The sequence below is a fragment of the Schistocerca serialis genome, chromosome 1, assembly GCF_023864345.2.
Source record: "Schistocerca serialis cubense isolate TAMUIC-IGC-003099 chromosome 1, iqSchSeri2.2, whole genome shotgun sequence".
NCBI lineage: Eukaryota > Metazoa > Arthropoda > Insecta > Orthoptera > Acrididae > Schistocerca > Schistocerca serialis.
This window is the reverse complement of record NC_064638.1, coordinates 528,969,134-528,995,664: the sequence shown is the minus strand read 5'-3', so window position 1 is coordinate 528,995,664 and position 26,531 is coordinate 528,969,134. Positions and strand designations below refer to the sequence as shown.

Sequence of the window (26,531 nt, the reverse complement as noted above, 5' to 3'; positions counted from 1 at the left end):
TGTGTATATACGAAAGGGAGCATAATGACGTGAAGAATGTGATTCCTGTAGATGGATAGTACTGGAAGAGGTTGCCCATAATTATGTACAGTGATGCATTTGTTTATTTCCTGTGTGGATAATGTGAAATGAACATTTCATTGTTACATTAAATTGTAGAAAATTCTACCGTAGTCCCTATTATTGTTAAAGCTTTTGGAGGCAATTGCTTGTTATCAGCTACAGTTACCTAAAAATGATTTTTAGCTTCATAAATATTTAATTTTTAGTCTGCAAACCTTTTGATGCTTCTGTTTTCCCACAATTACTTCTCTTTCAACAACAAATGTAAGAGATAAATTGATGGTCTGGTCGTTGATTCCACTTTAGTAGACATGGCCCCCAACTCCTTCATAAATAATGTTGAAGCAACTCTCAACAGGTAACTGATCTACATAAAAAATATAGACATACAAAAACAACAGCAGCAACAACAATAACAGCAGCAACAACAACCACCTCTTGGCAATTGTCAAAGGAAGAGTGCACTTGGATATGACTTGGAAGATAACTTGAGTCAGAGCACCTGACCCAAGACAAGGTAAAACTCAAGAAAGGACAGATAAATTTTGTAGCAACACACAACACATATTCCATCATACAACCAGGGAAACTCGAAATTTTGACAAATGAAGGATCGCAAAGAGATTCTAATAAATTGGCCAAGGGTCATCGAACTTTTTTGTTATATAATGTTTGATGAACTTGCTTCTGTCTGGTCTTGTTTAGTATCACACAACACACAATAAGCAATTGTAATAACAAATAAAATAGTAACCCTGCACTGTAAGAAATGAAAACAAACAAAATATCAGCATGCAACAGATAGCCCCACAGGACAGCTGGCCACCTGAAACTGCAGTGGAGTGCAAGGGGGAAGTGTATATCCTCAGGTGTTCACTGCAGCTGCAGGTCTCATGGTTTTGGTTGAATGCATGCTGTACCTATCTCATGAACCTCACCCCACTACTTTCATCGCGGCTTCATTTTTAACAGACTGTATCTTAAAAGTAAAAATGGCCCTCTTGATAACTTTATTTAAAAGAGAGAACGAACGGTAGGTTGAATTTCTGCAGGATTTAACATTTCACTGTCTGAACACTAGCTCACAATTAATAAACAATCTTATAAAATTGTGACATTTCCCGTTAACTGCAAATAGGCTTTAACACCAGATTGGCAGAATGGGGTCAAAATACTTTTCTCTTCAATGTCATATCCAATTCTTTTACTTTGTTCATGAAATAATAAGACTTTTCATCATTATTCTCCTCTTTATGATGATTATAGGATTTACGAAGTATTTATATTTTCTTGGATATTTTATTCAGTTTACCTAAAATGACAGAAGGTGTCATTTGACACTGCGTTAGTTTCTCTTCTGAATGTATGTAAATAATCCAACAGTGAAATGGCAACAATCAACAGCCAAGCAGAGTTTTTGCTGCATGTTGTTTTGTCTTGGCATGTGCACATGCCAATATGTCACAGTTTATATTGTTTCATTAAGATAATATTCTTTGCCCATGAAAAAAAAATTTTAAATTTAGATGAAGAGGAAGACATTGTGAATGGGGAGGTACTAGCGGAGGAGCATTCATATGCTAGTTTGTGTCGATACAGTTGAATGCCTCCACAAAGGTGGTCGCTAAGAAATGTGTGAGAGGTTGCCAATTCTTCATCTGGTTGGATTCCATTAGGAACTGTTCTGCTCAGTGAGTGTGAAAATGTTGTAATCAGGGATGAACACTGTAATCAGTCTCATATAAATCTATATTTTAGCTAGATTTCATTTACAGTATAGCCATCATCAGTGCACTTAGTAGCGATTCATGTAGACTCAGAAAGCTTGAATATGTACATGATGTTAAAATGACTTTAGCTTGCCCATAACTCAATTCACACTCATATGCAGACAGGTTAAAGTTGTTTTAACAACATTTGCGCATTAAAGCTTTCTGAGTCTGTATGATTTGCTGCTACACACTCTAATGATGGTTATAGTGGAGCTGAAATCTAGCTAAATCTAAAGTAAAATATAGATATTTGTGTGACTGATTGCTAAGTTCATCCCTGATTACAGTTCTTCATCTTCTGAAAGAATGTTGTTACCTAAGGGAGGGAAGAGGTCCCACTACTTACACTTGTCAAGTACACAACACATTGATCAAAAGTTTTCAGGCTTATTTTTGAGAAAGCAGTACTGCCCCTTGTGAAGAAATACAAAGAATCAGATGCTCACATGGCATTAAAAAACAACAATTGGATTGTGTCACTTTAGGAACTGGAAAAATAACTGTCATATATGCTTGGGATATCATTTGACAAAGGGTAAGTCTGTTAATAATCTTTGGTAACATTCTTGGGGCCTACTTTCATCAAGCACATTATGACAAGGGACAGATTTGATTCTCAGATTTCTCCATTTCAATGAAAAATCAATCCAACCTGAGCACCTACCAGCGAACAGATCGGCTTTTGTATCTGAAATTGAGGGAAAGTTCAAGAAAAACCATATTTGATTTTAATACTCTGGAGAAAATATAACCATAGGCGAGCAACCATTACCAAACAAAACAAGATTCAGATTCACCCAGTTCATGGTCCACAAACCAGACAAACATGATCTGGGTTGCTGCCAGTGTAATTCATTCCCATACCTTTTTTAAAAAAAAACACACACACACACACACACACACAACAGGGCATGCATAGAGATGAGCAACCATTTGGAGAGTGGGCCATTCTGCATTTCATGGAGTCATTTCTAAATCAAGGAAGTAACATGATGACGCACAACTTCTTCACATCTCGTCAACTAAGAATCTCAAAGACAAAAAAACTTCACTAGTTTCTACAGTGAATAAGACCAATTATGGAATCACTGACAAGGTAAAGAAGCCAAATGCTGAAAGGTGTCCATCACCATCCTGGACCAGGATGGTAACACAGACTGTATGCCAAAGAAAGAAAAATAGAAATATCATTATTCTGAGTACATTGCATGCTGAAGTAGCAATAAGCAAGGAAGGCAAGCAGAAAGGTGAAACCCTGACATTCTACAATGCTACAAAGTGTGAGGTGGATGTAGTAGATCAAATGACTGTAAATATATTACAAAAGTTGCATATAGGAGATGGCCGATGTATGTCTTCCACAACACCTTGGACATGGCAGTAATAAATGTATTAAAGAACAGGAACATGGAAAAGCAGTGGTTTGTACTTCAGTTGGTGAATGAACTTAAGGAAACAAAGGAGCAGGAAGAAGATCAGATAAAAGAAGTTCGTATGGGACCAAAATCATTTAGAAAGTGGAACAAGTGCCAAATCAGTCTCTGCAAAGGTAATAAGACCAGCCACAACTGTGTAAAGTGCCATAAAGCCACGTTTGGAAAATGTGTGCATAAAACTGAAATCACTTGTGCTAAGTGCATCTAGCAGATTCCAGTCACACAAATAAAAAGTACAACAAAGCCCATGTGGGACACAAGTGAGTGTGGTATAAACCATATATACCAAATGTGGTTATAAGATTCTAAAAATAGTTAATATATATAAGTCTACAGTTTATAAAACTTATTAGCATGAGCAACAGAAAATCAATAAGAGATTTGTTTGTAGAAATAATTAAATAACATTACTTATCACACTAAGAAATCATTATTATTGATTCCCAAAAAGGTGGAAATTAACATATACTAAAATAAAGTAATTGTTTTACGTCAAATGCTAAAATATTTTAAGTGAGTTCACAAGAAGTCCTTTTCACCATTTTAGAACTGTCAGGAACTCCACCATTCTAGTGTTAAAAACACTGACAGCAGATTTATTACATCTGCCCTTTGCGACAGGACATGGAAAATGACTTGTTCCCTCCTTGAACTGGCATCATCTCCTGTCCTTTTTAGTACCCTACCTGGAAGGCGGCATGTGGGTCTACTCCTGAAAACTGAAAGGTTGGCCGAATGAAGGAAGCAAGTAGGAGCAAGTGAGGTAAAGCACCTCGGTACTGCGAGTGAGTAAAAGTGGTTTACTGATGCATGAATATTTACAGAGGCATACAAAACTTAGTACGTAGGTGCGAAGCTGAAGCAAAGTTTCCCGGCCGTCTGCTCTTGATGAAATGGGGAAAATCTGCAGTGGAGCTTGTAGATCTGGACAGCACCTGCTAGAGGGCGCTGTCGTTGGTGTCGGTCGTAGTGCCAACCTACACCGTGGCATCGTAGCTATCAATACCACATCCCTCCCCCCTGAAACGATGCACTGTCATTGAGTATGGCTTCCAACGGTGGGTGGAGGGACCCAGGGGTGGCGCAGCTGACGGGGTGGACAGTGGAAATGCCAGGGCAGGCTGTCCACCCGCGACCCCGAATTGCTCGCAAGGAAGTGAGGAAAACTCCCTGTGGAAAACCTGCCCGGGCCGAGCACCGCTACTGGGTATGCTCGGATGAGGAAGCGGAGCAACGACCTCCATGAGTGATGGCGGCGGCAGCGTGACGGCAGCCTCAGCGTCCATCGGTTCTGGCACCGCAGAGGAACTCAGCGGTGGTGGAGGCGACCAGAAGTACGGCCGCGGCGGCGGCGAGAGGCGCCCTTCCAATGCAGGTGACCGGACCGTCAGGTAGGCGCGCCCGCAGCGGAAGCGCAAGCGGAGGAGGCGCCGTCGGTGTTGTCGTGGGCTGAGGTGGCGGAAGCCGGCATAGCCTCCAATTCTGCCGGCAAAGAACCTGCGGAAGAAAACCGATGACGGCACAAACGGATCTGGTTCCGGTGTCACTTGACAGTGCTGGAGGGACCAGAAATGGCAAATAAGACACGGCCAAGTTGGCGAAGAATGTGCCCCTGGTACCAGCGCTGCCTCCCAGAGAAAACATGATAGAACACCAAATCATGCGGCGCAAGCCAGAATGATGCGAAGCAGCGGGAGCACATGGCAGTGGGTGCAATAGCTGCAGGAGCGATCGATGGGCGCGGCCATGTAGCAATTCTCCTGGGGAACGGAGGCCGTGCGGCTGAGAGTGATAGGAAGCAAGGAAAGTCCAGAATGCGTGCTTGCGAGAGTGCGTGGCGTGCAACTTGCTCATCTGCGACTTAAATGTACGCACAAAGCGTTCAGCCTCGCCGTTCGACTGGAGGTGGAATGGGGCTGAAGTCAGATGGTGAATGCCATTAGCAGCACAGAATGCTGCAAACTGTGGGGACACGAATTGGGGGCCATTGTCAGAGACAATAACTTCAGGAAGGCCCTCAACGCAAAAAATAGACGTCAAAGCCCGAATAGTACTGGCAGATGTAGTGGAAGACATAGGTACAACAAAAGGGAAGTTGTTGTACGCATCAATAACTATCAACCAGCAGGTGTCCCAGAATGGACCTGCAAAATCAATATGAACGCGCTGCCAAGCCGCAGTAGGAGTCAGCCATGCAAAGAAGCGTTGGCGCGGAGCAGATTGATGCTCCGCACAAGAGCAACAGTTAGCAAGCAAATTCTCAATTTGTTGATCAATGCCGACCCAAGTGCAGTGACGACGCGCTAATTGCTTCTTCCGCACTATACCCCAATGACCAGCGTTCAGTAAACAAAGGATTTCCGATTGCATCGAACGAGGTACAACCACATGAGAGTGATCATTGTCAGATCGTAACAAGATAACACCGTGGTGTACAGACAAGTTGTGATGTTGTGGAAAGTAATGTCGAACAAGTGGATCACGAATCTGCTTAGTAGATGGAGGCCATTGAGTACGAATATACTGCAAAAGAATCTGCAAAGAAGCACCGGCAGCTGTTGCGGAAGCAATGCGACGAAATTTACCAGAAAACCATCAGCTAAGTCCTTATCTTGCAAGTCAATAAACATGCAGGACAGTTCGGAAGAATCAAACACTTTGTCAGGACCGATAGGTAGACAAGACAAAGCATCAGCATTGCCATGCTGGGCCGTAGGCTGAAAACAAGATTTTGTAATGTAGTTAGACAAAAACAAAGACTGATGTTGCAACTTTTGTGCCGTATGGTCCGGAACTGACTTTGACGGGTGAAACAACGAAGTCAAATGCTTATGGTCGGTGACCAAATAGAACTTGTGACCGTACAAAAAATCATGAAACTTTGTTACTCCATATACAATAGCTAAAGCTTCTTTCTTGATTTGAGAATAGTTTTGCTGGGCATAGTTGAGCAACGACGCAAAAGTGATCGGGCGATGAACAGAACTAATGCGGTTTGAGAGAACCGCTCTGATGCCATGAGAAGATGCATCGACAGCCAAAACAACAGGTTTGGAGTGATTGAAAGGAATCAAGCAGCAGTCACTCAACAAAGCAGATTAGAGTTTGTGGAAAGCAGCGTCACATTATGAAGACCAAACAAAAGGAACGTTCTTACGCAGAAGGTGATGCAAAGACACTCCAATCTGTGCTGCATTTGGTATAAACTGAATATAATATGTAATTTTGCCCAACACAGACTGAAGTTCTTTCAAGTTCCTGGGTGCTGGCAAGTCTCTAATCGCACTGCGATGCGACGGCGAGGGGTGGATGCCCTGTCCGTTAATCATATGTCCTAAATACTGAATCTTAGTTTGAAAAAATTTGCACTTGTCCCTGTTACACTTTAGTTCTGCCTGCAAAAGGACAGTAAATAAGGCACACACATTCTGCAAATGTTCGTCAGGGGTGCGACCGGATACGAAAATATCGCAAGATAATTTGAGCAACCAGGGACAGTGGCACACAACTGCTGCAAGTAAGACTGAAAAATAGCAGGAGCCGAAGCACAACTGAATGGAAGGCGGCGAAACTTGAACAACCCAAGGTGGGTGTTGATCACAAAATAGCGCTGCGACTGTTCGTCGAGCAGAGTCTGAAAGTATCTGTCCCGCAAGTCAGTCGTGGAAAAGAATTTTCCCGCACCAAGCTTATCAAAAATGTCTTCAGGACACGGCAAGGGAAACATAGCTACCACTGTCTGGGGATTGACAGTATACTTAAAGTCAGCACAAATACATAGACGAACATTTGGTTTTTTCACACACTGTAGGTGAAGCAGAAACAGGTTCAATGACACCAATGCCTTGCAAATGCTTAAGTTCAGAAGCTACGGCGTCGCACAGTGCGTGTGGTGCTGGGCATGCGCGCCGTAAAACAGGCATGGCATTGTCTTTAACTAGAACATGCGCTGCAAAGTCTGTAGCGCAACCAAAGTCATCAGAAAAGAGTTCAGCAAAATCATTGCATAGTGCGGCAACACTGTCTGCATGGTCACTAGCATTGATGCAAAGTACATTGTCCTGAATTGTGAGGCCAAAAAGTTTAAATGCGTCTATGCCAAAAATGTTCGTAGCATCACTAGAGCGGGGCACATGGAAAGAAACTGTACGGGTCATCGCACCATACGTGGCTTGCAAACTACACACGCCGAGCACTGTCCAGTAAAAGCAGTCAGTGTGGAATGTGAATGACGAAGCGGGGATGAACCAAGCAAGTCATACATCGATCTGTTGAGTAAAGAAACAGACGCACCCGTGTCCACAAATGTTCAAAGTAACAAAAAGTGTCCACGCATCGCACTGAATGCGAGAGAAAGTGTCTGGCAAAACTTGATTCACATGACGAGCTGTCGAAGCACATCAAGCAGAAGGCTTTGAATAAATGGCATTAAAGTCCATAGGCTGATGTGAATCATGACCAGGGCGGTTGCTGTTGCAATGACGCCCGCGCGAGTCACACGAACAGGAGACAAGTTGTGAATTAGACTTGCTCTTACTACACACAGCTTGCACGTGTCGTTTCATATTACAAAAATAACACTGTGCTTGATGGGAGGGGCAACTGTCACGTGGGTGGGCACGAAAGCAATTTGGACATGATTTTAGTTTCTTAGTCAGAGCTTGGTTTGAAATGTGTTTACTTGCACGCAAGCGGCGCGCTGTGGCTGGCCGTGCGGGGACCGGGTGGAAGGGCATGTGTTGTGGCGTGCTAACATTACACACACCCAGGGTCACGTCGAACGCGGAAGCAGCCATGTCTAATGTATCTTGTCTGTCTAGCAAGTCCACTACTTCCTGCAAAGACGGGTTATTATATCTGAGGATTTGTTCGCAGATATGGTGATCCGCCACATTCTGCACAATAGCGTCTCTTAATCATTATATCCATATATGAGCGTCCACATGAGCATTTAAAGTCACAATCAGATGTTAGTCCCTGAAGGTCCGCTAACCAAGATTTATTGGACTGAGCAGGGCCATGCCGGAGATGAAAGAATTTGCTTAGTGTGCAGCTACCACATTTACACTATCACGGAAGTGGGCGTTCAAAGCATCAATCACTTCGTCATAAGTTTTAGTTTCTGGGTGGGTGGAGGGAAATAACTTGACAAGCACAGGGTATAACTCAACACACGCGTTGGCAATGAAAAAGGCAAGCCGCTCTGTACCTTGTATGCTGTGAAGTGTGCCTCGAGCTGGGCGATGTATTCTGGCCAGCGCTTATCATCAGGATTGGAGGCACGAAATGGCGGCGCCGTCGGTGACGGCGTCGGTACAGGCAGTGGCGTCGGAGGCGCCGAAGTAACCACAGTTTGTAGTGTTACCAGTCCATTTATGGCAGCAAGCAGCTGCATCATTTGCTGAGCCTGAAAACATAGATCGGACAGTGAAACTTGTTCCTGTGGCGAAACCATGGTTTACACAATTGAAAGTCTTATACTGAGGCTAGCACGAAAAGAAAGCAGTACCTAGCAAAAAAGGAAATGATAGGAAAGGAAAAAGAAATGTTAACTCCTGATCGTCGCCAACTTTTGTATCCCGCCTGGAAGGCGGCACATGGGTCTGCTCCTGAAAACTGAAAGGTTGGCCGAATGAAGGAAGAGAGTAGGAGCAGGTCAGGTAAAAAACGTCGGTATTGCGAGTGAGTAAAAGTGGTTTACTGGTGCATGAATATTTACAGAGGCATACATAACTTAGTACGTAGGTGTGAAGCTGAAGCGAAGTGTCCCGGCCGTCTGCTCTTGATGAAATGTGGAAAATCTGGAGTGGAGCTCATAGATCTGGACAGCACCTGCTAGAGGGCACTGTCATCGGTGTCAGTCGTAGTGCCAACCTACGCCGTGGCATCGTAGCTGTCAATACCACATCCCTGAAATCTCAAAAAGGATTCACTTCAATAAATGCTTCATAGAGTTCTTGCTGTGTCAGATATGCCAATCTCAAGCTTTCGATGACTTCCTCAGTTGGCAGTCATCAGGCAATACGTTAGGTACTGTAGTTGGCTTAATTATGTCGTGGAGACATCAAAGAGTTATAGAACTTCCGTTTGTCATCAGAGATTATGTGGACATCTATGAATCAAGAATGTTGGTAGCTGTGCTGATTTTGTTAGATGATTCAGTTGATTCCTCTGATGCCTTTCAGCATCAGGTGCCCAGTCCCCTGAAGTACTCGTGGTGTAGCCACTGTCTTGGTTAAAGTTGTTATACGTTCTGATTTCCATGGCTTCTTTGATCTCAGACTCCCCGTAGGTAGAGGCATAGGATATTATTTCTGTTTCATCAAACCAAGGCAGTGGCTGCATCTGGAGCGGTGCATGGAAATGGACGCTTGATGCTGAAAGGCAACATGAGCTGAGTCATCCACCATCTAATGAAATCAGCACCGCTACCAGTGGTCTTCAGTCACTGACATCAACATAGTATTTGCTATTGTATGCATATTCCATGACTGTGTGACGTAATTCAGCCAAATAAAGTAATTTAAGGCCCACGAAAATATCTCCTGACCATGAGAATGGAGGAAATTGTTAAAAACTGACAAATTTGGCATGGCAAGAACTCCATGAAGCATTTATTCAAGAATTGTTGTTGTTGTGGTCTTCAGACCTGAGACTGGTTTGATGCAGCTCTCCACACTACCCTATCCTGTGCAAGTTTCTTCATCTCCCAGTACTTACTGCAACCTACATCCTTCTGAATCTGCTTAGTGTATTCATCTCTTAGTCTCCTTCTACGATTTTTACCCTCCACGCTGCCCTCCAATACTAAATTGGTGATCCCTTGATGCCTCAGATCATGTCCTACCAACCGGTCCCTTCTTCTTGTCAAGTTGTGCCACAAACTTCCCTTCTCCCCAATCCTATTCAATACCTCCTCATTAGTTACATGATCTACCCACCTAATCTTCAACACTCTTCTGTAGCACCACATTGCGAAAGCTTCTATTGTGTTCTTGTCCAAACTATTTATTGTCCATGTTTCACTTCCATACATGGCTACACTCCATACAAATACTTTCAGACACGACTTCCTGACACTTAAATCTATACTCAGTGTTAACAAATTTCTCTTCTTTAGAAACACTTTCCTTGCCATTGCCAGTCTACGTTTTATATCCTCTCTACTTTGACCATCATCAGTTATTTTTCTCCCCAAATAGCAAAACTCCTTTACTACTTTAAGTGTCTCATTTCCTAAACTAATTCCCTCAGCATCACCCGACTTAATTTGACTACATTCCATGATCCTCGTTTTGCTTTTGTTGATGTTCATCTTATATCCTCCTTTCAAGACACTGTCCATTCCGTTCAACTACTCTTCCAAGTCCTTTGCTGTCTCTGACAGAATTACAATGTCATTGGCGAAACTCAAAGTTTTTATTTCTTCTCCATGGATTCTAATACCCACTCCAAATTTTTCTTTTGTTTCCTTTACTGCTTGCTCAATATAAAGATTGAATAACATCGGGGAGAGAATATTTCTGCAAAAAACTACTTTATTATAGGATTTGTCTTTGTTAACCCATAATTACTCTAAAAAAGTGTGATATGTTAAACAAATAACAATCCATCACTTAGGCGGCTTTTTGTTGCCTTTAACCATTATTGGAGTTGCATGCTAAACCTTGTTTTCTTTCTGAGTGGTGCACACGACCTAAGTATGAACAGAGAATTAGTTTATATAAACATTAACATATGTGAATATTCCAAATTGAACTAGGATACATATAACTGCCCTTAATATGTAGACTTCATGCTGCATGCTGTTCGGTAGTGCTCTAAAATGCCCCATTTAACATTTGTCCACTGTGCCATCCAGCAGCACTGGTTGCAAGGCAGTGGCTGTCACAGTAATGTGGTCTATGTTTGTGACTATTACTGTTAAGCAGGATCGACCATCACTAGCCTGAGAGTGCAATATTCTGCCACTTAGTACATCAATGTTTTCTGAGCCCATGCGTCCACACGAGTGTGGAAATGCATGCCAAATTCTTACAGGTGTGACTTCCTGTAGTCTTCGCTTTGTACTTGGATCTGTTCACTCTGCAAGAGAATGAGGATAACTGTTTACAATTGAAGGAACCATTTCTATGGTATACTCACATTTAAAGCAATATTAGAGCTTTCTATCTTATTTCATGCCTACAGTTATTACTGCTTTTCAGATCAGGGTTGCTATTTTTTATCTCTTGTTGCACGGCAGTCAAACAACATACAATGGTCACTACTATTTGAGCAAACTAAATTGACACTAGGTGAGGTGAGGTGTCTGACGGGAGTATCCATAAAGCCATTTCCCATTTACAGTTGCTCCTGTCATTCAACACACAGAGTGTCAACTTATTTTTGTGAATTGTAAGCATAATATTCTTATTTAACTTGACATACATACTTTTGTTTTTTGCTATAGTTTGATCAGTCAGTCATTGTTGAGAAGTTTTTGGCCAATTGGGTGATATTTGACTGACCTGGAATTTTCTGTATTTCTGAGGTCTTTTATGAAAGTTTGGCTGCAGAGATAAGTTTGACACAGTTTTTCATGCAGATGGATGAAATGCATTTGTATTTGCTGTTAATCTCTCAGTCCTCTTTTGAACTGAATGTTCAGTATTTCACTGTCCCTGGAGGTTGCTATTAAATCAGCAGAAGATTTTGCTATCCTTTATCATCTTACTTGGTATGTATTTGACTAGAATTTGATGTGGACCCCCAATTCCTTGCTTTCCCTATATTAAAATAACGATTATTTGTTTAAGTTTTTGACATCCATTGTTAATATATAATGATCACAAATGTGGGTCACTTTGCTATGGCAAGCACATTAGGTCTACTTCTTGCCATAATACATAACGTATTTTTGTAAGTTGCCAGTTGTGTTCTTTTGGACTCATTTCAGACATTACATCTGGTAACGTTTTACAAGACTGTTTGTTCTTACTAGTGATAGAGAGAAAATGGTGTGGTGTAAGGATGACCTAGTCTTTCACCTCTCCCTTCCCCTGAATTTATTTGCTTGTTGTGGTAAAAATTACACTTCCAGCAGACCCTAATTTACCCTTCCACTATATGCTCTACATATAAAGAAATATTTTACACAAGTTACGTGCATATTTGACATAAGTTACACTCAGATCTCTCTTTATGAGGTTTATGGATTTTGAGAGTTTGCTGCAAACATCTTGTCAGTTAGCAGTAGTAATATCTTATCTATATTCTCACTTGCACTTAATTGTATCTAACAAAATCATGTTGGTTGATTATATGGATGATGCCTTTGAGGAAAAGAATAACTGAAGTTCTCAAATGTGTGCTGTACTCCTTCATGTATATTCTTGTCTCTGTGTGCGAAGATGAATGTTTGTAGGCAAGAGTATATTTTTCAAACATTAAATCCATTGGCTTCATTGTGATCTATATATGATTAATTTGTTTTGTAAGGAACATTACATAGTCTGTTAGGAATGTTTTATAATAGCAGACAAATTTAATTCACAAAATAATTTGCATTGTAATAAGTGCCTCTCTTCGTTCTTGTAAATGATTTATCAAATGAGTGTTCCATTCTCTTCCGACAGCTAGTTAAATTTATTGCCCACATCCACAGTAGAGCTGTATTCTTAAATAGTACTGGTATTAGTATAAATAGTACCCGTTGTCTCATTCAAAGGGCCAATGCTAGATGTCCGTCACGAACTGCTAATTCTTATGACCTGTTTGATTAGAGAGAATTATTTTTTCTTGTATGACTTCCCAGTGCATTTTAGTAAAATGTTTATGCAATATGTTTCAACATTCCCATTGTAATGAATACAACAGAAATCATATCCTTCAGACATATCAAGATTTGAGGCTGTAGCTGGCATGCTTTCATGCTTAAGCATCAACTATATCTTTTACAACTTAGTCCTACTTTGAGAGAGGTTGATGGTAACTGCTTGACAACAATCTTGGTAGAAGAAACTAGCTCTTGACACGCTGTTAGTGGACAGGTCAAAGAATATTCAGAAACAAGTTATAACATATCTATCTGGAGCCTCTCATTGAAAACTTCCCTTATAGTTTTAGTTCACTTACTCTTTTGTGTATTGTGGAAAGGTAAATGCATTATAAAGCTGACTTTGTTGGCTTTATCTGTCTTTCAGTTTCTGCATGCAAGGGCATTCATGGAAATGTTTGCCATCACATTTTGTACAGCAATAAGCTCACAGAAAAAAGACAGCTATTGGCCTGGTAACCTGTGACCGTTTGAATAATCTTGGTCTGTCAGCTTTTTTATTGTTAACTTTTGGTACCCTGTGCCTGCTCTGTAGGGAAACCAATGAAATACAGGGTGTTTATAAATGAATATTGGGGTTTAACGCTTTATAATATTTATTACATTAAACTTGCAGTTAAAATGATACGTCAAATGAAAGAGCAACTCAAACACTTTTACCATGAACCTTATAAATGTTCAGTGTGAGCACCATTTGTCACTTGGCGCACATCAAGTCTATAGCCGAGTTCTTCCCAAACGTTGATAAGTGTTTCTTCAGTGATTGTAGCAACAGCTGTTTCAATCTGGTTTCTTAATTCAGGGAGGTCTCCTGGTAGTAGAGGCACCTACACATGATCCTTGATGAAGCCCCAAAGGAAAAAGTCGCATGGCGTTAAGTCGTGTGAACGTGGAGGCCATGCAAAGCAAGCCCTGTCATTGGTCCCCCTTGCTATAGACTTGATGTGTGCCATGTGACAAATGGTGCTCACATTGAACACTTATAAGGTTCTTGGTAAAACTGTTTGAGTTGCTCTTTCATTTGACATATCATTTATACCTGTAAGTTTAATAAGATAAATATTATAAAGCATTAAAACCCCGATATTCATTTATAAACACCCTGTTGTTTATATTAAGTTAGAGATTTTATATGTGGCACAACTGCAAATTATGTAGACAGAGTTTGTGAGAGTTAAAGGAGGAAATAAAAAAACTGGCTTGTTGTAGAGAGGTTCTGTGATGTCGGAAGCCCAAATTGGTAATAGAAAAACTTCTGGTTCTCTAGTTGGAGTGACTATAACTTAAGGAAATAACCAGTTACTGGGGCTTGAGTATATTCACAGCAAAAAGAAGAATTTCAACAAAACTCAAAATGTGTGTTTTCATAAATCCAATTTTGAAATGTTTGCATCAACTTTGTTAAATGGCTAGTTTGTCTTTGTGAACTGTCTAGTTCTCAGTTGCCAGAGGTTTTAAAATTCTAACGGAGTGCTGTATCTGCATAAGCAGTTATCAGTGTTTGACAGACAATATTTTAGCTCAGTAACAACAATTCTGTCATTCTAGAATGTCTATTCAAATTCAAACAATGCTCAGAATCTCCTTCCCATTGGTATCACTGCAGAAACAAAACAGAGCTTAACCCCTTTGTATTACATCACTCTGGGCAATTCTAGTACTTTCTAGAGTTTTTTTCTCACACTCTGCAACAATTCTGATCCCCCTTCCACTGAAAGTAGGAAAGAAAGCAGTGCGAATCGTGTGTTTGTAAATTTTGGCTAATAGTTGGATGGGACTATGGACTGAGGCAAAGGAAAGGGATCAAATTCCAAATGTAGAAGAAAGGTTTCAAGCTATGCTTGAATAACCACAGAATACTATTTTCTTTGCATTACAAAGCTTTTTTTTTCCCCCGCCAATGTCACATTGGAATATAAAGGACTAGCAGGACTAAAGCAGGAGCAGCAAAGTGCAGCATAAGTTACAGCATTGTACATGTTTGTTCTCACATTGTCACATTTAGTTAACTAGTGTAATACCCCTAGAACTGTCATCTGTAATTGTAATTACTTTTTGTTCATTCTTTCATTTAATGTGTTAACATGAATGATATATTGAAGCTTGAGGTGATTTACTTAAAATTGTATTTATTATTTGTGGCTGCTTTGTGATTTGCATTGTGCAGTACACTTAACTAGCTCTTGTTAATTCTTGTAAATATAATTCAGACTTCTTTTATCTTTTAAAGCTTCCTCATGTCATAAAAAAGGTGTGATGGTTTTTGTTATCCCTTTATTTCCTAGGTGGGTGGTGCTTAGTGTCTTGCACAATTTGATTTTGCCAGCCCATTTATGATTTCAGTTTTTAAAACCATTAATTGGTCACAAAATCATTATTATTTCTCTCTTAATGAAAAATCTGGAAGATGAAATCCTTTGGGTTCAGTTGAAGGCTTTGCCTCATAACTGGCTCGTATTGTCTGAAAGTTGAAAAATGTGAATATCATGGCCAAGAGATTAACTTTTTGATATTAAACGACTTTGATCATTTGTTGAGAAATCATATATGTATTTTCAGTTGAATTTGTGCAGGTGTATTTGTACCTAGTTTTTAAATTTATTTTTAGAAGATACTGCCTCATGTGCTCCATTCAGGTGAATTATGGGTAAAGATATATGATGTATTTTAGAACAGTTTCTTTGGATTTGTTATATCAATATCCTTTTCTAGTGCTTACCTAAATGGGAGTATGTATACCCTCCAAGATGGATGTGGGGCCCAATTGCTATTTGAACTGTTAGATCTAAAGACCATTGCCCTAAATTATTTGTATTGTAGGATGTTTTCTTAACTATTGCAGCCATGAGGGATAGTTCAGCAAACTGGGTTTAAAATAATTAATAATATTTTCAATTATTAATACTATCACAATGTTATAGTATCTTTGTGCACATTGTGTTAAGTATTTGTGCTAGTGTTGGTTGAATTTTTAATTTTGGACATTACAGTCACTCAGCATGCCTTTTGTTATGCTGTCACAATTGTGATAAACAGAAACTTTTAAATGTTTAATGTACCTTCGTGGCAAATATAAAACAGTTTAATATTGCGTAAATGTCCTATGCTCTACTGTCTACACTATGCTGTTTGTTTGCAATTTTAGGTCATAATTATTTCATTGCAGCTCAACTTACCAAGTTCAGTTAAGTGCCTCATATATATTATAGTCATAGTGGATACTGTAAGATAATGTGCAACTGCTGTCATAAGTACTGCAAGCATAGTGTATGTGTACCATTCAGCTCAGGTCTTTGTAATATGCTTAATTAATAAAAATAATTAAATAAATTTGGTCCTGTAATGGAGATCTGTAAAAATTCGCAATTTGCTTGAAGTTTGAGTGTGTCAGACGAGAATCAACATTGAATTTTCAAGTATAATTTCCAGCAATCTGGAAATTTAGATACTGAATTGCATCTTCTAAGGTTGTGTAGATCTGTTTGATTAATGTCTTCACAATTATTTGTCGTCATCTCATCTATTCATAGAAGAGTTTTTACTCGCCATTTCATAATGGTTAAATTAGTCTGTTAATAGGCAATAGAGCTTTCTCACACATAAACTTCTTTAACATTCTTTAAATAGGGCATATGAATCAGTTTCACCAGCACTTACAATGAGCAAAATATAGAAGTCTAATTTCATGAGTTAAAATATTTAGTATTGCTGATAATACATATAAAAGCACTTTTATATCAGCAGTGCAAACTATTTCACCTCTTGAGTGTAAGTAATGGTCAGCAATTCTTTCTAACAGTTGTATAGTTTTCTCAAGCGAAATCCTTTTTGATACAGTATTGGAACCGTCATTCAACAGTGCGATATATTTAATGTATTTAGTCTTCAGTGGCAGGCAAAGTGGCATGTTTTTCATTGAGGTATGGTTATTAGTAGGCCCAATGGTGACCAGATCTATAGTTAACACCTAATTATTTGTGTAATTTGGACTTTAGTAAGACGATTTTGTGAATATTTAGTGCAGCTCAATGGCAATACTTTTCGACTTAGAACATTACAGTAATGGGAATTCCAAGATGTAAACAACAAACAGAAATAAGAATCTTATTTATGGGCAGGGCATCGATACATTTAACACACGAGAAATTTTCTTGATCTCATATATGGATCTGCGCATCAACCATCAATCATCTATAGGTGAAAGATATCTTTCTCTTATTTTCATTAAAGAAAACAATGTTGACTATTCAGTAGTTGCAGTGTGATCTACATGGAGGACAGTTTGTTATTGATACTCTTTTTTATGTTACTGGGAAAGAGAATACATCGAGTATTCATCTTGGTATACAAATGTATTCTTAAGATGAAATCAGCAGCTTCTGTACACTTAAAACTTATGAGTGAAGTACTTTTAATCGTATATATTAGTGTATTGTTTTGTTTATAGAAAGACAACTGAAATCTTAATTTTTCTGTAGTGTCTGCAGTTTTTCAAATATGTACTTTACATTATGGAGACTGAAACAGAATATAACTTAAAACATTACTTCCTGTTAAACATTGACAAATAGCTTCTTCTTCTTCTTCTTCTTCTTCTTCAAGATTACGGATCAAACCATTCATTGCATCATTCATAAGAAACCAAGCTTGCACTGCGTTGTATTTTTGATGGACCCATGTAGTCGTGATATTTACTTTGTTTGTAATTTGTGTGTTGAATAGATCAGAATCACCGAAGCATTCAAAGAAGAAGCAAACTGGGAAGGACAAAAAGAAGGAGAAAAATCGCCACAAGAAACGAAGATCATCGTCATCCTCATCAGATTCATCGTCATCAAGTGATGAAGACTCCAGCAGGTAAGGAGGTGATTTTTATAATCAGCCATGCCATTTGCATATCTGAAGATCAGTGTCATCATTAAATCTCTTGTCTTACTGACATTTTGTATCTTAAGCTGGTTGTGTGTCAACATTGCAGCACTTCAGGAGCAGCAACGGCTGGTTGACATTTGCCTTCAGTTTAAAAAACTGATCTGACGAGGTGCATACTAAAAGTGTATAGTTAATTGTTTGCCTATCTGCTATATGCCTAGATTAGATTTTATAAGGCATGTGCAAGAGAGCCCATGCATGCAGGCACGCGCGCGCGCACACACACACACACACACACACACACACACACACACACACACAAAAATCAAGTATTAAGGTTTATGAACAGTTTAATCAGCCTTCTGTTATAAATTAGTGTGTGCATATAATTTAAAATATTGTAGATGGTCTTCAGGACTTCTTCAGAGTTGCAGTTACAGTGGAAATTCTGTGTATTACTGCCACTGAAAAGACTACTAACATGCTATAGTAGTACGTGTTTCCTCATTGCACCTGAGGGTCTGAGACATAATATGCTAGTTTTTGCTGTTGTTCACTTTTATCAGTATGCTTGTTTTTGCTGTTGTAACCCAAAATCCTTTGTGGTAATATACTTAGAATTTATCACTTTTTTTTTTTTTTTTTTCAGTGGTTCAGCTTTGAGCGATAAAAAGCAGCAGCAGCAACAACAGAAGAAGAAAGATAAGGCACGTGAACAGCAATCTAAACCCACTGATAAATCTGAAATTCAAGTCAAAGAGAAACATCTTGCATTAGAGGTAATAAAACTTTTGTTTGTATGATTGAATGTACGTTTTATATATAAATATATATGTATGTATGTGATGTGGTTGCACCTCACAGGCACACAATTTGGAGACCACGTGTAAAACTTACCCAGTTCAGAAAATGGTCTACCATATTTGAGGTTACTAACTTTTGGTAGTATGTTCCCCTCTATTTGACATTTTGATGTTTCATATGTAGTTTTATTCCAGCAGAACTTCCTTCCACCTAATTCCAAAGAATTAAGACCTCATTATCTTGTCGGAGATTATTTTGGGGCACAGTGCCAACTCTTGTTTGGGAAGTGTTTATCTTTATACATGAACTAATCTTATGATAAATCTAATGTCTAACTACTTTTACACTTTCATGTTCAATATCCTTCTTGTTATCTTAATTTAATCACACAATTTAAACAAAGTTGGAATATTTATTTGCTTAAAAGCGCTTTTTTTTAAACTGCAGCTCATTTATAGTTTAAAGCGCAAGGCTTTTTATACTGGAGGATGCCTTGCAGGTTCAAGAATTTGAAGGAGAAGTAAGACAGCAGCCTTTTTTGCGTGCGCTAAAATGACAATTCAGGTGATAGAAACATAGAAATTTGGTCCTGAATAAGTTTCTGTAGCTCATGTCATCTTCAGTTTAATTGAATGAAAATGAAAAATAACTGAAAGATAATTCGTTAAAGTGATCATATAAATATGTAAGTTGGAACTTAAATAGTGGCAACACTGCTGTGGAGACACTATGCAATGGAATCTACTATTGTCGCTAATAGCACATGTTGTTGACATACGTACCTTACCTCCGAACAAATGGACTTGTCCGTCCCACGTCACCGGTGTGCGCACAATCGAGGGAAACGCAGTCACTTGTGAGCGAGTGGTCTAATGTGATAGTGTCACTATATTGTGTGACTGTAATGGTGTTATCCTAATGCATTAAGTTCTTCCACGGCAGACCATCAGTGCAAAGTATTACTGTTCATTTTTGAAGCGTCACTTGTGACTAGCTTTGCGAAAGAAGCAGCGACACTTTCTGCGTAACCCGCCCATCATTTTCCATGACCATGCGTGGCCGCATACAGCGCAAGCTGTGGCTACGTTGTTCAGTTGATGGGACTGGGAACTACTGTACCATCCACCATACTCTCTGGACTTAAGACCTTGTGACTTTGATTTGATTCCGACGATAAAGGAACCACTTTGTGGCATTTGCTTCAGAATTGTTCCAGAGATTCGACAGGCAGTAGACTGCTCCATAAGCACCATCAGCAGAACAGGGTCTGCCAACGGTATACTGTGTCTTCCACATCACTGGCAACAGGTTCTACACAATGCTGGTGACTACTTTGAAGGACAGTAACATGTGCAAACATGTAACTCTTTTGTATTGGTCGTGAATAAATAGTTGCCACTATTTAAGTTCCAACCCTCATATATGTTGCTTGGGATCGAATCTCATTATTACACAGTATATGTTGGCCAATAAGGAATTGGATACACTAACAGTTGTTATGATAGCTTAAATTTTGCAACATTACCTTCCTTTTAATGTTGCAATGGATCCATTCGAGCCAAGTTCATAATCCAGTTCGATGGATTGCTGCTAACAGTTGATACAGTATGTGGAAGACACACTCTCAAGTATAATGTCCACTTCTTATCACATGGCACACTCTAATAGGCAATCCACTTCTGCTTAATCCTGACTCAGCATATCAGGAGTGATGGTAAGAATAGCTGCTGTGATATGGGGTTGCAAGTCTTTGAGATTCTGTGGTAGAAGTAGAAGATAAAAGCAATCGTTGATGTAAACTTCCCCATGAACCATGGACTTTGCCATTGGTGGGGAGGCTTACGTGCCTCAGCGATACAGATGGCCATACCATAGGTGCAACCACAACGGAGGGGTATCTGTTGAGAGGCCAGACAAACGTGTGGTTCCTGAAGAGGGACAGCAGCCTTTTCAGTAGTTGCAGGGGCAACAGTCTGGATGATTGACTGATCTGGCCTTGCAACACTAACCAAAACGGCCTTGCTGTGCTGGTACTGTGAACGGCTGAAAGGGAGGGGAAACTACAGCCGTAATTTTTCCCGAGGGCATGCAGCTTTACTGTATGGTTAAATGATGATGGCGTCCTCTTGGGTAAAATATTCCGGAGGTAAAATAGTCCCCCATTCGGATCTCCGGGCGGGGACTACTCAGGAGGATGTCGTTATCAGGAGAAAGAAAACTGGGGTTCTACGGATCGGAGCGTGGAATGTCAGATCCCTTAATCGGGCAGGTAGGTTAGAAAATTTAAAAAGGGAAATGGATAGGTTGAAGTTAGATATATTGGGAATTAGTGAAGTTCGGTGGCAGGAGGAACAAGACTTCTGGTCAGGTGAATACAGGGTTATAAATACAAAATCAAATAGGGGTAATGCAGGAGTAGGTTTAATAATGAATAGGAAAATAGGAATGTGGGTAAGCTACTACAAACAGCATAGTGAACGCATTATTGTGGCCAAGATAGACACGAAGCCCATGCCTACTACAGTAGTACAAGTTTATATGCCAACTAGCTCTGCAGATGATGAAGAAATTGATGAAATGTATGATGAGATAAAAGAAATTATTCAGGTAGTGAAGGGAGACGAAAATTTAATAGTCATGGGTGACTGGAATTCGAGAGTAGGAAAAGGGAGAGAAGGAAACGTAGTAGGTGAATATGAATTGGGGGAGAAAAATGAAAGAGGAAGCCGTCTGGTAGAATTTTGCACAGAGCATAACTTAATCATAGCTAACACTTGGTTCAAGAATCATGAAAGAAGGTTGCATACATGGAAGAATCCTGGAGATACTAGAAGGTATCAGATAGATTATATAATGGCAAGACAGAGATTTAGGAACCAGGTTTTAAATTGTAAGACCTAGAGGGTCTATACAAGCGCGATGTACTTGAGGACAATATTATGGAAATTGAAGAGAATGTAGATGAAGATGAAATGGGAGACAAGATACTGCGTGAAGAGTTTGACAGAACTCTGAAAGACCTGAGTTGAAACAAGGCCCTGGGAGTAGACAACATTCCATTGGAACTACTGACAGCCTTGGGAGAGCCAGTCCTGACAAAACTCTACCATCTGGTGAGCAAGATGTATGAGACAGGCAAAATACCCTCAGACTTCAAGAAGAATATAATAATTCCAATCCCAAAGAAAGCAGGTGTTGACAGATGTGAAAATTACCGAACTATCAGTTTAATAAGTCACAGCTGCAAAATACTAACGTGAATTCTTTACAGACGAATGGAAAAACTGGTAGAAGCCGACCTCGGCGAAGATCAGTTTGGATTCCACAGAAATGTTGGAACACGTGAGGTAATACTGACCCTACGATTTATCTTAGAAAATAGATTAAGGAAAGGCAAACCTACATTTCTAGCATTTGTAGACTTAGATAAAGCTTTTGACAATGTTGACTGGAATACTCTCTTTCAAATTCTAAAGGTGGCAGGGGTAAAATACAGGGAGTGAAAGGATATTTACAATTTGTACAGATACCAGACAGCAGTTATAAGAGTCGAGGGGCATGAAAGGGAAGCAGCGGTTGGGAAGGGAGTGAGACAGGGTTGTAGCCTGTCCCCGATGTTATTCAATCTGTATATTGAGCAAGCAGTAAAGGAAACAAAAGAAAAATTCGGAGTGGGTATTAAAATCCATGGAGAAGAAATAAAAACTTTGAGGTTCGCCGACGACATTGTAATTCTGTCAGAGACAGCAAAGGACTTGGAAGAGCAGTTGAACGGAATCGACAGTGTCTTGAAAGGAGGATATAAGATGAACATCAACAAAAGCAAAACGAGGATAGTAGAATGTAGTCGAATTAAGTCGGGTGAAGCTGAGGGAATTAGATTAGGAAATGAGACACTTAAAATAGTAAAGTAGTTTTGCTATTTGGGGAGCAAAATAACTGATGATAGTCGAAGTAGAGAGGATATAAAATGTAGACTGGCAGTGGCAAGGATAGCGTTTCAGAAGAAGAGAAATTTGTTAACATCGAGTATAGATTTAAGTGTCAGGAAGTCGTTTCTGAAAGTATTTGTATGGAGTGTAGCCATGTATGGTAGTGAAACATGGACAATAAATAGTTTGGACAAGAACACAATACAAGCTTTCGCAATGTGGTACTACAGAAGAGTGTTGAAGATTAGGTGGGTAGATCATGTAACTAATGAGGAGGTATTGAATAGGGTTGGGGAGAAGAGAAGTTTGTGGCACAACTTGACGAGAAGAAGGGACCAGTTGGTAGGACATGTTCTGAGGCATCAAGGGATCATAAATTTAGCATTGGAGGGTAACGTGGAGGGTAAAAATCGTAGAGGGAGACCAAGAGATGAATACACTAAGCAGATTCAGAAGGATGTAGGTTGCAGTAAGTACTGGGAGATGAAGAAACTTGCACAGGATAGAGTAGCATGGATAGCTGCATCAAACCAGTCTGAGGACTGAAGACAACAACAACATGATGTCTACTGGTGTAGCAGCAGGTCAGCAGCCACGGGATGGCCTATCCAGCAATGTGGCAAAGCATCATTCAGGTAATCTTGTACACAATTGTGGAAATGTGGAGGTGTGCCATGTTGTTGAAAGATGAGGCCTCTGCTGTGAGTTTCACGTTGTGGCTTTAGCCATAACTGCAGCATATCGAGGTAGCTGATACCATTCACAGTTCTCTCAATGAAGAAGCCATAGACTGTGTTGTTGGACATGGTACAGAACACGTTAACTTTCTTGGAATACTACACTCCTGGAAATTGAAATAAGAACACCGTGAATTCATTGTCCCAGGAAGGGGAAACTTTATTGACACATTCCTGGGGTCAGATACATCACATGATCACACTGACAGAACCACAGGCACATAGACACAGGCAACAGAGCATGCACAATGGCGGCACTAGTACAGTGTATATCCACCTTTCGCAGCAATGCAGGCTGCTATTCTCCCATGGAGACGATCGTAGAGATGCTGGATGTAGTCCTGTGGAACGGCTTGCCATGCCATTTCCACCTGGCGCCTCAGTTGGACCAGCGTTCGTGCTGGACGTGCAGACCGCGTGAGACGACGCTTCATCCAGTCGCAAACATGCTCAATGGGGGACAGATCCGGAGATCTTGCTGGCCAGGGTAGTTGACTTACACCTTGCAGAGCACGTTGGGTGGCACGGGATACATGCGGACGTGCATTGTCCTGTTGGAACAGCAAGTTCCCTTGCCAGTCTAGGAATGGTAGAACGATGGGTTCGATGACGGTTTGGATGTACCGTGCACTATTCAGTGTCCCCTCGACGATCACCAGTGGTGTACGGCCAGTGTAGGAGATCGCTCCCCACACCATGATGCCGGGTGTTGGCCCTGTGTGCCTCGGTCGTATGCAGTCCTGATTGTGGCGCTCACCTGCACGGCGCCAAACACGCACACGACCATCATTGGCACCAAGGCAGAAGCGACTCTCATCGCTGAAGACGACACGTCTCCATTCGTCCCTCCATTCACGCCTGTCGCGACACCACTGGAGGCGGGCTGCACGATGTTGGGGCGTGAGCGGAAGACGGCCTAACGGTGTGCGGGACCGTAGCCCAGCTTCATGGAGACGGTTGCGAATGGTCCTCGCCGATACCCCAGGAGCAACAGTGTCCCTAATTTGCTGGGAAGTGGCGGTGCGGTCCCCTACGGCACTGCGTAGGATCCTACGGTCTTGGCGTGCATCCGTGCGTCACTGCGGTCCGGTCCCAGGTCGACGAGCACGTGCACCTTCCGCCGACCACTGGCGACAACATCGATGTACTGTGGAGACCTCACGCCCCCCGTGTTGAGCAATTCGGCGGTACGTCCACCCGGCCTCCAGCATGCCCACTATACGCCCTCGCTCAAAGTCCGTCAACTGCACATACGGTTCACGTCCACGCTGTCGCGGCATGTTACCAGTGTTAAAGACTGCGATGGAGCTCCGTATGCCACGGCAAACTGGCTGACACTGACGGCGGCGGTGCACAAATGCTGCGCAGCTAGCGCCATTCGACGGCCAACACCGCGGTTCCTGGTGTGTCCGCTGTGCCGTGCGTGTGATCATTGCTTGTACAGCCCTCTCGCAGTGCCCGGAGCAAGTATGGTGGGTCTGACACACCGGTGTCAATGTGTTCTTTTTTCCATTTCCAGGAGTGTAGATGTGAGTGACTGTTGCATGTGGATTATCTGTCCCCCCATATGCTTGTGTTGCCTCAGCTCGGTTTGCTGCCATTTTCAACTACTATGGTTGCTGTCACCCGTCTCGGCAGTTTTCCAAGCCAACAAAATCCAAAAACCTTTGAGAATTTATCTTTTATGTACTGTATCAATTTTTATGTTGTGTGCAGCTGTTTACCCATACTGATTTTTTAAAAATGTTTCATGGACTTCACAATTATCCTGTAGTTTGACTGAAAATAAACAGAAATTTGTGATCAAACTTTTAACACTCAATCCTTTTATGGATTTTTCTTTCACGTGAAGTTTGAGACATCCTCTTCTCAGGGTAAAGTGACAGCAAGAATTATTTTCTGTTTGGCAAAGTCAGAAACAAAATTACACAACTAAAAGTCCTTAAAAGTGTCAGAAGAATCTAGCAAAAAAATTTTTTTTTAAATACACACGTTTTTCTGTCAGATATTATCAAAAAAATTCCATGCTTGCCTTTAGAATATAGTCCCCTGTGTCGCTTGGAATAATACCATACTGTGTACAATTATTCATGATTTAATTGGATAGATAAAAAATGTACTCATTAATTGGCTGTAGAAGAAAACACATATAATGGTATTAAAATTTGCAAGATTTTGAAGCAAGTGGCTCCTTCTTCTAGCAGAAGGGTTAAAGGGGAAAGAAGAGGGGTGAAGGAAAAGGGCTAGTGAGGTTTAGGAAATGAAGAAGAGTTGGAACAGTTGCCCAGAACCCTGGATCAGAGGGAAACTTATTGGATGGGATGATTGTTGGGAATTGCACCGGACAAGATTTGAAAACCTGAGACCTTAAAGGTGGTAAGGTAGGGTAATACATTGCTGCCAAATGATCATACAAGGCATAATAAGAGCAAAAAGTTAAGTGAATTGTATATGATAGAGGTGGAGGGGGGTAAATAGACAGATCAGAAAATAAAATGTTTAGAGAACTAACACAGAGTGAAGAGAGGAACAGTAACTGTGAAGAGATGCTGAGACCAAAGAAATTAATATAAATTAAACCTTTTGCTGCTGTGAGTAAGTACACAAGTCCTGCTAACTGTTCCCCAGGTATTGTGGACATGTGTGCATGCACAGATGGGTTTTCCTACACTTCTACGGACATCTGAATGCATACTGAGCTGCTGACCTCTCACTGCTGCAGACGATTTACTACCATTTCTCGGTGAATAAAAAACATTTTAGAGTATTTATCCTATAATGTGTGTCTCATTGTGTGATATCCCCCATTTCGATATCTTGAATCATTTATGTGATGTGACAATTGTTATGTCCACATGATTTTTGATGCACAAGGATACAAGTGGGCATGTCATGCATGACCGTCCTTTGGATAAACTTCTCAAGAACTAAATGAGATACCCTTCTGCTTTCAAATTTAAATAAAATTTCATTATTGTATCTAAATTTCACTCACTGCAATGTATGGGCTAAAATCTACCATACATGGAAGTTTTTGCAGTGTGTTTTTACCTCCGCGAACTGTTAATAATTTTTTGCGATGTTTTACTTAAATATGT

The 26,531-nt window shown here is 40.5% G+C and overlaps 1 protein-coding gene across 1 annotated transcript in view; it reads left to right on the top strand.

Moving 5' to 3' along the window:
* The window catches only part of LOC126474911 (serine/arginine repetitive matrix protein 2), a 264,123-nt gene that overhangs the window by 176,394 nt on the left and 61,198 nt on the right, over positions 1–26,531 (top strand). The window contains exons 6-7 of the mRNA XM_050102411.1: positions 17,811–17,945; positions 18,610–18,739. Of these exons, the coding sequence (XP_049958368.1) occupies positions 17,811–17,945; positions 18,610–18,739 (265 nt within the window). The remainder of the gene's footprint in view (positions 1–17,810; positions 17,946–18,609; positions 18,740–26,531) is intronic.